Source organism: Pelodiscus sinensis, chromosome 5 (genome assembly GCF_052426305.1).
Source record: "Pelodiscus sinensis isolate ZL-2025 chromosome 5, ASM5242630v1, whole genome shotgun sequence".
Classification (NCBI taxonomy): domain Eukaryota; kingdom Metazoa; phylum Chordata; order Testudines; family Trionychidae; genus Pelodiscus; species Pelodiscus sinensis.
The window spans coordinates 30,863,923-30,875,527 of record NC_143056.1 but is presented as its reverse complement, the minus strand read 5'-3'; the positions used below and the strand labels follow the sequence as shown (position 1 = coordinate 30,875,527).

Genomic DNA, 11,605 nt, shown 5'->3' with positions numbered 1-11,605 from the left:
TAGAGCCAGTTAATTTAATGCCTGAGTCACAAATAATTAAATGTTATTAGTGTGCATTCACATGAATACACAGATATAAATTAACATACAATCTCTACCACTGCAAGAAATGTTTATATTTGAATTATAAAAAACTTGATAAATTGGTATACCATGCCTACATAATACAGACCTTATCAGAATATCTGCAATTTAACTAGAGATTAATAATTTTATTAGAAGATATAGGAATATTTCTTCATTCCAGTCTTTATTAAAAAGCCTGTAAAAAACACCAGACACTGAAACTTTTTTAAACAAGTGGCCAAAACACAATGACATTAGCACACAATAGCAAAGACATATTTACTGAATATTCACTTTTCAATTGATAGCTGTTTTATAACATTTTTATGTTTAAAAAAAATCCAGTAATTAACTAAATGCACTGTCCTTTTGTGGACTTGGTTGAATGCCCCTCAAACAAGTTAGTTCTTTCTAAGAGCAGATAGCCTAATGTTTTCAGATACACCATAATAATTCATTTAACGATTTTGGTCTACATGATAGCTTAAGACATGAAGCCTTAATATAAAGGCTGCCACTACTTTTTTTTTTAAACTGTTTCAAAATATGGTTCTTCATTAAACCCAACTCATGAGTTCTTATTTTTCTCATGTAATTATGATTTAGTGTAGAGAATTTATATTATACATATGCCATCTATATTTCATTTTAGTCTTTGGGAACCTATTAGACCCGTGAGCAAAGATTAACACGACACACGGAAAGTAAAGCAAGTCCTTTAATTCTTGACAATATTATTACCTGCATGGTTTCTTGATTCTGCTTGTCCAATTCTTCCAATTCTGCTGTTAGTGTTGCTCTTTCTGTAATACTTTCCTTGAGTTCATGCTCTTTCCTTGCCAAATCTTGCCTTAATTGATTTAATTCCAAGTGCTGATCTTTAGTAGCTGCAGACGTAATATCCTCATCTTTATGTTGTAAACTTGCCAGATTCTTCTGAAGTTCTTCCTTGTATTAGACATAAATTGAATTTTATACTATTATTCAAGTTTCTTAAACACTGGTTTGAAAAGAGATTTTATATTTAGTCAACCAGAACAAAAGAGCAAGCCTTTTGGATACTAGGAAACACAAGTTTACTTGAGTTTTATCATTAAGCATTATTCAGTGTGAATAGGGTGCTTCATTAACATAAATTCATATATGTAAAAATATTTTCATCACAAGAATACCAGTACAACTTATAACTGTGCACAAAGAAGAATCATAGCATTCCCAAGTGAAATCGGTCCTAAGCTGGTGTGAACTGTCATAGTTGTATAATGGATATGTGTCCATGCAAAGTACAGGGGACCTTAGTTTTAAAGTCCTATCAAACACATTCAACTGACTACTATAGAATTAAGAATTCTATACAACCTTGCCAAAAGGAAAAAAGGTTACTCACTATGTACAGTAACTGGAGTTCATTGAAATATGTGTTCCTGAAGGTGCTCCACTGGAGATGTTGCAGCAGCACTCCTTGAGCCTTGGATCGGAACTATTCAGAAGCACTGCCGGTTGGGCCACACATGCGTTCCTCTCCATCTCACACAATGGTGGGCATATGTATTTACCTCTGTGTGTTCCAACCACCCTAAGTTCCTTCTCTACAGCGGAGCTTATTTTAGAGCTCTGAGCAGAGGGGAGTAAAGTGGGTGGTGGAGCATCCATAGGGACACATATCTTGAAGAATATCTGCACATGGTGAATACCTTTTTCTTTTTCAAGTGGTGTCCCTCTGGATGCTTCACTAGTGATAGAAATGTAGCCGTGTTTGTCCTGCATTTTGCTTCAGCTACCCCAGACTATGTAGCACTTTAAAGACTAACAAGATGGTTTATTAGATGATGAGCTTTCGTGGGCCAGACCCACTTCCTCAGATCATTTTGATCTGAGGAAGTGGGTCTGGCCCACGAAAGCTCATCATCTAATAAACCATCTTGTTAGTCTTTAAAGTGCTACATTGTCCTGCATTTTGCTGGATGCTTCACTGTAGCTAACTACAAAGCCAGTGCCCATACACAGAAAGCCGGGGCTTCAAAATTATGTCCAGTAAGGAGGTAAGGAGTGTTTCTTAGTGGGGCTTTTGTTGCTGCAATATGAGTAATTGCATCATGTTCACCAAAAGTCTCTGTGCATCCCAAGTGGTCACTTGGCTAGCATCAGTGATTAGCACATTGTTGTATGGGGGTCCATACATAGGCCTTGGTTCAGTTCTGGATAACGCAGATGAGCAGAGAGTTGTCTGTGTGTGTGTGTTCCATATATGCAGGTAGAATGAAGTACTTTTCATCCATTCCCTCCTGGTGAGAAAGGGAGTTCTCAGCGGTGAAGGAGAGTAGGGTTGTGACTCTGAGAAAGAAGACAAGCTAAAGAAAGTTTGCTATAGAGGACCAGAGACTCAGGCATATCAGAGATGACCAGGTGTGCCTTTGCTACTTGAACTGCTGTGGAACAGGCAGGAGCATCATCAGCACCAGTGACTGTTTAGAAAGATACTGAGGGCGGAGTGCATTCTCTCATGCAGCCAGTAGATGGTATAGATCAGGGTCAGCAACCTTTTCAAACCAAAGAATCAAACTACATCCAAATTCAGAACAAGTGGTCAACAAAGAGAGCCATATATGAATGCTCATTTACATGACTGAAAATATACAACTTAATATTACTGGCAATTGACATTATGATTAACAACATAAATGAAACATTGTACACTCAGACTTTATTTAATGGGATTTCTGGTGCTGCATTCTTTTTGTATATTTCTTTGAAGTTTACATCATAACTGGCCAAATCCAGCTTCATGCATGCATTCAGGCTGTCTTCTGTCAACCTTACGGTAGGGGGCTGGGGAGATTGGGGTGCAGGAAGTCTGGGTTGGTGTGTATGATGGACTCAGAGCAGAGGGTGTGGGTACATGATGGGCCCAGGGCACAAGGTTGGAGTATGGGGGAGGACGGGAAGGAGTATTATGGCAGGAAACTGGGGATGTGGGGGTATGAGGGGCAGAGGCTTCAGATATAGGATGGGCTCAGGGTTGGGGTGTAGGAGTGTTATGACACTGTGGCCAGATGGGGGCTGGGCCCCAATTGGGGGCTTGTTGGCCAGGCTTAATTTTTAAATAAAGTGAAATATGTCCAACACAAAAGGCAAGGGAGCCACTGACCCATAGAAAAATCAGTTAGGGACCACACAAGTGAGAAGCAAAAAAACACAAAACAACCTCCCCCCCCCAAAACTCCCAACTCTCACTAATGTGGTCTCCCCAAATGCCTTACTCCCATGATGCTCCAGGCCCAATGGTAGGGGGGAGAGGCAGGAAGGATTGAAGTTTTCTGGGGTTCCAGATTTAGTGGATTTTGTGGACCCCCTTAGACTCTGGGGTGAGGCAAAAAAATGAGGGGTTAAGTGTGCAGGACAGAGCTGCCAGTGAGTGGGATAGGGATGGGGGTACAGGATCTGGGCAGGAGGTGGGGTGAAGGAAGGGATGAGGGTGTGAGTGGGAAGTAGGGTGTAGGAGCAGGCTGGAGGCAGCAGTATGTGCAGCTGCTTCTGGCTCCAGCTTCTTCCCCACAAGCTGAATCCTAGCAGGGAGACTCAGGGCTCTCTCCCGCATAGGAAGCCAACACTGGTACTCCAATATTGTGGGGTGGCATGAAGCTGGAATGTCAGCTCAGGCTCCCTGCTGTTGGGGGAACATAAGGGAGCTGAGCTCAAGCAGCAAAAGAGCCATATCTGGCTCCCTAGTAAGCCACAGGTTGCCAACCTCTGGTATAGATGGTTTACTTGATCTCAAGAGCTTGCTCAGTGCCAAGAATTTGGTCAGTGCCAGCACTGGTGTCGGTGCTGAAGCACCAAAGTTTTTCTTGGATGAGGCACTCAGTACTGTTTCAGAAGCTCTTGTACTATGCTTCTTGGTCTTGAGAAACAGCATGTCTGCTTATTTCAAGGTTCCTGAACTTCTGTTTAGCTCCACTATTGGAGGTACCCTGATGGTCATGGTCATAGGAGCTAAATCTCACTTCTGATGATGCTAAACCTACTCACCTTACAGAGAATGGATTTCTCTGAGGTAGTTCCTTGGCAAGTGAATTAGTGGCCCATTTCTTCCTCTCCTTCCCACTAAGATTGGATTTCCTCTTGGATGGCCACAGCAAGTAGAGAGGAGGAGGTCACTTGCTGACTGAACTTAGAGCGAGAGCCATGCCGGAGAGGTGAAAGGGCTGGCGTCCAGTAGCTGACCACAGACAGCTCTCCATGAAGAGAATTTCTATTCTGAGTTCACAGTCCTTTTGAGCTTGGGGTGTCAATTTGATGCAGTGAGAGCACTTGTGTGACGTGGCCCACACAGAGGCAGCAGCAGATGTACCACAGCTCACAGGAAAGGTAGCCAAAGGGCAGGGGAGAGGAAAGCTGGTGCGCATGGGGAGCCATGATTATATGTTTACTTGAATAAATGCTTTTTAGCATCCTTAATAACTACTAATGAGAGTTTCTCTTAAAGGTTAATGAGGTAGAAGAATTCTCCAGATTCCATCCCAGACCAAAGGATGATTGAAAAACAACCTGAAGGCAGCTAGATCACACCACGCTAAGTGGCTCACAGCAGATGAGTGTGTGTGGCCCAACTGGCACTGCTACTGAAGATCTGTGATTCCAGGTGCAGGGAAATCACACCACATACAATGAAGTACGCATAGGGACATTTCTTGAAGAAGAAACTAAATTTCCAAGGAGACCAGGTATTACAACTTGATGCTTTGAATACTATGCCATTTCTTTGATTTAACAATTTTTTTACTAAAGAAATTGAAGACTTTGGATCTCTTATATAGTATCAAAATGTTGTAATTCTGGGTGGGGGAAGGGATGCACGGTGTGACTATAACAGCAAACAGAATTTGGAGGCCACAATGCAATGCTAAGGGGACTCATATTTAACCAAGCATTGACAGATATTGATGGGAACACTATAGCTATAAAGCTAGTAATTCAGAGATTATTTTTCCTTATATTAAAAATGAGGTAACATAGTATCAACACAATTCTGTAAAATGGTTAATATTAGAATTCAAAACACATCAGGTCCTATGATATAGTATTCATCAAGTAAACAAAAAGTGCAAAACAACAAGTGGTCTGGTAACACGTTATAGACTAACGAAACATGTAGATGGTATCATGAGCTTTCGCGGGCACAGCCCACTTCTTCAGGTGACCAGAGTAATGAGTTGGGGAAATGAAAACTTGAAATAAATAGGAGAGGAGAAGGGGAGGAGAGGGGGGAGAGAAAGAAACATTACTGTACATCCAGTAATTTGATCTATGCCATCAAATGCCAGCAGTGCCCCACTGCTATATATATTGGACATACTGGATGGTCTCTGCGGGAAAGAATCAATGGACACAAATTGGATATACATAAAGGGAATAAACAGAAGCCTGGTGAGCATTTCAGCTTGCCTAACCACAGTCTGACAGACCTGCAAGTAGCTGTCTTGTCACAAACCAGCTCTACAAGCCAAATACACAGAGAAGTCCTGGAATCCCAGTTCATCCACAAATTCAATTCACATGCTAATGGACTCAATTGTGATATGGGCTCCTGAGGACTCTACCTACTTAATAACCACTGAAGGTGCTAACAGCTCCCTGAGTGGTATCCTTCCTGTTTTAGGAATCTATCTATTGACTATGATTTTTATCTGCTTAGGTTTAAGTACCCATTCTCCAGATACTTAATGATGCTCTGTCTCCCACCTCCCTCCCTTTTTCTCTCTCTTCCCCCTCTCCTATTTAAAGTTTTCATATCCCCAACTCATAACTCTGTGCCCACGAAAGCTCATGATACCATCTACATGTTTCGTTAGTCTATAAAGTGATACCAGACCATTTGATGTTGTTTTTCTGTAACAGACTAACTTGGCTACCCCCTAAAGCTCCAAAAAGTGAAAAGGGTGGCTCTTTCCCTCACAATATGTCAGTGGGATGTACTTTCAAGCACTAGTGACAAACAACATTCAGAATCAAATATTTTAATGTGGACCTTTACTTGAAATTTTGTTTAATTTTGAGATGGGACTGAATTTTCTTGAGATTCTTATAAAACCAGAGAAATAAAAAACCCCACCAGAAGTCCAACATCTTCATGGAAATACCTTAATGAACAAAGTCAAATTTTCTAAGCAGAGTTAAGGCTGGCCTGAAAACTTTAAATAAGATGGTATATGTGCACAAGTATACAGTACTCACACAATATGTCCGTTAATACTCTTCTTACACTACAGTAAACATATATACAAAACTAAAACTATAAATGGTCAATTAACTAACAAACCCTTTCTTTTCCTAGTTTATGATTTTTTGCTTTTAGAATGTGTGTATCTGTTTTAACCTTTACGCCATCTTCTCCTGCACCAATAAAACTGCCAGCCTATAAAAACAGTTGATGTATCTGATAATTTTGTTTCTTACAAATTCACATCAAAGTATCAAAACAAAAACATCTGCAAGAATTCTATAATATTTTATAATTTTGTATAGAGGAGCATGTAAGAATGAGACAAACTATTTTTAAAAGTGGTAATACGGATACTATAATATATTATCACAAAGTCTACATATGATTTTTAGGTGGTCTTCACCACTTAATTAAAAATAAGTTATACACTGTATTAGACTGAACAATAATCTGTTAGAGGGAGTACAACAGTTCTAACTACTAGAGTGTATGAGTTTCTCATAGCAGACTAAATATGTTTTCCCTATCTCTTCTACATCTAATCTACAGATATAAAAAAAGGTTTAAAAACATTAACCACATAACAATTAAAAATCCTAGCAGTTAAACAGTTGACCATTCTTGGGGATCTACAGCTGGATAGGACTAGGGAGGGAAGGATAGTGAGTGGTGCCCCGCACTGCTCCTGGGTAGCCGGTTACTGCCCTGTACTACAGGCGCTATAGTAAAGGAGACCACAGCATGGAGCAGCAGGCGGCTCCCTGGGATCAGGGCCGACAGTCGGAAGTGTGGAGCTGGAAGAGCCCACAGTGCTTAAAAGCTAGGACTTATCAACCAGCTTCCGGCTGCTGGCCCCGTTCCCGGGAGCTGGCTGTGTTGCAGGAGTTTAATGGTAATGGAAACCTATAAACTGATGTTTCGTTTAACCAGTTAAACCAAAACTCTTACATTTCTAATCCAATCATGAAATCATTACCCTAATGTTATTTCCTTGATTATCACAAGGAAAATAAAAAAAGCTTTAAAATTGTTCAATTCAAAACACGTAATTGCAATAGAAGGCTTTCCCTTACACTTACATTAAGGAGACAGAATTGGGAGCAAGACCTGTCAGGATAAAAAGAGGAAAAACAAGTGTGTCATGGGAGGAATCAACTATGTACCACCCAATCAGGAAGAAGAGGTGGATGAGGCTTTGTTAAACAAAATAATAAAAAAAACCAGGAACTGATGGTAATGGGGGACAACTGCTCAGATATCTATTAGAAAAATAATACACCAAGACACAGATTATCCAACAAATTCTTGGAATGAACTGGCTACAACTTATTACAGGACATGGAGAAAGAGACTAAGGAAGAAGCTATTCTGGATTTGGTTGTGACAAAAAAGGGAATAACTTGGAGAATCTGAAGATGGAAGGCAACTTGAATGAAAATTATCATGAAATGATAAAATGAAGGAGCCTAAGGAATGAGAGGAGGGAAAATAGCAAAATAAAGACAATGGATTTGAAGGGAGACTTTAAATAAAAAAAGGTCTGTATGAATGTACTGTTAATGTACTTAAGTACATAAGTGTATGTAAGTACACTAATCTGTAGAGCAAGTACAGCTTGAACCTCCCTAATTCAGCACCCTGGGGACTTGACCAGTTCTGAACCAGAGAATGTTCTGAACCATGGGAGGTCAATATTGTCTAGCAGCATTACTAACACTTCCACTGTTTCCTGGGCTGTTAGAGGACTTTTAGGGGTAAATTAGAGCTAAATCACAGAGATAAATCACACTGAGAGCCACGACTGGTGGCTATAAATAAACTTTATGGGACCGCGGGAAACTTGGCCACACCCATGAAAAGTGGACTTCCATCTAAGTAAAATCATGCCAGACGACAGATGTTTCTGGATCTGAGAGTTCTGGACTAGAGAAGTTCAACCTGTATATCCAAAGATTTATGTTGGTGAAGGAATAAGATATGGATATGGGAAGTTGGGTTCTGACACGAATATTCAGGATAGTGCAAAGATCCTTGAAGAGGACAAACCACCAAGTGGGCTTAGTTCTTTCAGTTCTTCTTTTGTTTAGCTATCAGCTTGACTTTTGCAGTATAGCTTAACTACTCTACATTTGACACTTCTCTCCACCTGCTCAGCCCTGAGCAACCTGGACATGTCAGAGACAAAGTAGGTCCTTTGTTTCCCATCACCAGGTCCTTAAGGAGGGTGAGTATACTAGTTAAATTGACTTTGTAAGGAATGCTATGCCATGTAACCACAGAACTGTATTCTTTCTTTATTCCTGATTAGGTTGTCTGAGGAGAGAATGCTCGCTCCATCTGTGACCACAGGCAGCGAAGAAGCAACTGGCGGGAGCCAGACCACACAAGAGATCAAAAGGATGCAAACTGCGTGAAGCACGAGCCATGCATGCACAGTCCACCTGACTACTATTAATGAAAAAACTCTGAACTGTGGTTCCTGGAAGACCCAACACCAAGGCTACGTCTAGACTACATCCCTTTTTCGTAAAAGGGATGTAAATTAGACGTATCGCAATTGCTAATGAAGCAGGGATTTAAATCTCCCCCACTTCATTAGCATAAAAATGGCTACCGCTTTTTTTCGACACGGAGTTTTGCTGGAGAAAAGCGCCAGTCTAGATGCTGATCTTGCGGAAAATAAAGCCTTTTCCGAAAGATCCCTTATCCCTTATTTCAAGAGGGATAATGGATCTTTCGGAAAAGGCTTTATTTTCCGCAAGATCAGCATCTAGACTGGCGCTTTTCTCTGGCAAAGCTCCGTGCCGAAAAAAAGCGGCAGCCATTTTTATGCTAATGAAGCGGGGGAGATTTAAATCCCCGCTTCATTAGCAATTGCGATACGTCTAATTTACATCCCTTTTATGAAAAAGGGATGTAGTCTAGATGTAGCCCAACAGTGGAGCATTCACGGGGACATCACTCGAAGAAGAACTATAGACTAGATAAATCTACTATAATATGGGTGTATAATTGGCTGGAAAACCGTATTCAGAGTAGGGATATAATAGTATAGTTGATTAACCGATAAGCAAAAGCTTATAGGTTAATGCAATAGACTACATACATTACCCCCCCTCACGACCCCAATTGCCAGGACATTTTTTTAGACCAACATTTGTCTATTGGGGTATTAGAGCATAAGCTTTCAAGAGCTGCATATCACTTCCTCAGATGCTGATGTTCAGGACAATACTGATGTACAGCATCTAAGGCAGTGAGTTGTAGCTCAGAAAAGCTTATGCTCTAATACTCCAATAAATGTGTTAGTCTTTGATGTGTCACTGGACTCCTTGTTGTTGCTAAAACACACTAACACAACTATTTCTCAGATACTTTAGGAAAAAATACTACAGAAAAGGATCTGGGTGTTATAGTGGACCACAAATTAAAAACAAGTCAGTAATATACTACTGTTGCAAAAAAACAACCAACAAATAACCAGCATTCTGGGATGTATTATGATTCTTGTAAGCAAAATTAGAAGTAATTCTTCCACTTTACTCAGCATTGGTAAGACCTTAACTAGAGAACTGTGTTCAGATCTAGACACCCTATTTCAGGAAAAAGATGGAAAAATTGGAAAAAGTCCAGAAGAGGCAACAGAAATGATTAAAGGTCTAAGAAACACGATGTATAAGTAAAGATTTAAAAAACTGGGTGTGTTTAGTCTGGAGAAGACTAGACTGAGGAACAACAAAATAATGAACTTCAACTACCTAAAAGGTTAGAAAGGGGAAGGGGATTAATTGTTCTCTTTAACCATGGAGGACAGGCCAAGAGGTAATGGATTTAAGATGCAGCAAAGGAGAGTTAGTTTAGACCAGTGGTCTCCAACCTTTTTAAGCACAAGATCACTTATTGAATTTAAGTACAATCCAAGATCTACCTCAAACTCAAATACTCTTGCCCCACCTCCTTTGTGCTCCTTGCTCTGCCTCTCGCTGAGGCTCTGTCCTGACTCACTCCATTCTCCCTCCCTCCCCCACCTTCACTCATTTTCACCAGGCTCAGGCAGAGGGTTGGGGTGCAGGTTCTGGTCTTGGGTTAAGGGATTTAGAGTGTGAGGGCTCTGAGCTGAGCTTGGGGCAGGCAGTTGAGTTGCAGGAGGAGGGTTCTAGGTGCAGGCTCTGGGAGGGTGTTTGGATGCATGGGGGCTCAGGGTTAGGGCAGGGGCTTGAGGTATAGGAGGCGGTTCATGACTTTGGGTAGGAGTTCAGGATTTGGACTCCAGCTGGGCACTGCTTACCTCAGGTGGCTCCTGGGTGATGGTGCAGTGGGGCTAAGGCAGGTTCACCCCTGCCCTGGCCCTGCACCACTCCCAAAAGCAGCCAAGAAACTTGCTCTATCCCTAGTCCTGTTGTGTCCCCCTCTCTGCTCTGTGGAGAAAGGATACAGAGTGGGAGAAGAGGGCTTCATGACATTAGCACCCCTCCTGTCCCTCTGCTGCCCTGCATCGCAAACAGGAGGCTTCTGGGGGAACAGCGCCAAAGCAAAAGGCCAAAGAGGCGCAGCCATGGGAGAAGGAGCAAATGAAGTGCAAGAACTTCATAGCCTCTTTGCCAACCCAGTCAGGATCACCTGTAAGAGACTCCAAGATCTACCAGTAGATCCCGATCTACTGGTTGGTGACCATGGGTTTAGACTTTAGGAAAAGCTTCCTAACTATAAGGGCAGTTAAACACTGGAATAAATCACGTAGGAGATTGTGGGATCTCCATCATTGGAAGTATTAAAGAACAGGTTAGACAAATGCCTGTTAGAAATATTCTAGATAATAATTAGGCTTATGGCAATGTAGGACACTGGACTAGATGACTTATCAAGGTCCCTTCGAGTCCTTTATTTGCATGATTATATAATTAACATGCATTCTCACTATTATGACTTCAGTGTTGATATTTCAAAATCAGTTTACCTGATGTAGGGTATTAAGTCTCATTATTTCTTTTTCTGCATCTGTAAAAACAGCAACAAAATTAAATTATATTTCTTTTGACAACCAAAATATTAGATCATTTAAATGGCTATACAGATTAAGCAGAAAAATCCTATAGCCCTAAAACCAAATTAATGTCTACAAGCAATACTGGGAAAATCCATAATGTAATAACACAACAGTATGATTCAGGTTTCATCACTACTCATCTTGATTCAGCCAATGGTGTTAGAATACAAAGTTACAGCCACAGTCCATCAGCAGTTATTGAATTTTTGCTTTGAATGACTAAGTACTTAAGACTTATTTAAAACACTAAGAAATATTGTTCAGGAGAA

General features: G+C 40.9%; 1 protein-coding gene across 2 annotated transcripts in view; it reads right to left on the bottom strand.

Moving 5' to 3' along the window:
• The window catches only part of TRIP11 (thyroid hormone receptor interactor 11), an 85,373-nt gene that overhangs the window by 42,640 nt on the left and 31,128 nt on the right, over positions 1 to 11,605 (bottom strand). Inside the window, exons 8-10 of one of the 2 annotated variants that reach the window (XM_075926705.2) lie at positions 11,247 to 11,287; positions 6,386 to 6,481; positions 808 to 1,014 (exon numbers count right to left, since the gene is read on the bottom strand). In XM_075926705.2, the coding sequence (XP_075782820.2) occupies positions 808 to 1,014; positions 6,386 to 6,481; positions 11,247 to 11,287 (344 nt within the window). The remainder of the gene's footprint in view (positions 1 to 807; positions 1,015 to 6,385; positions 6,482 to 11,246; positions 11,288 to 11,605) is intronic. The other variant, XM_014578874.4, reaches the window with a different exon arrangement.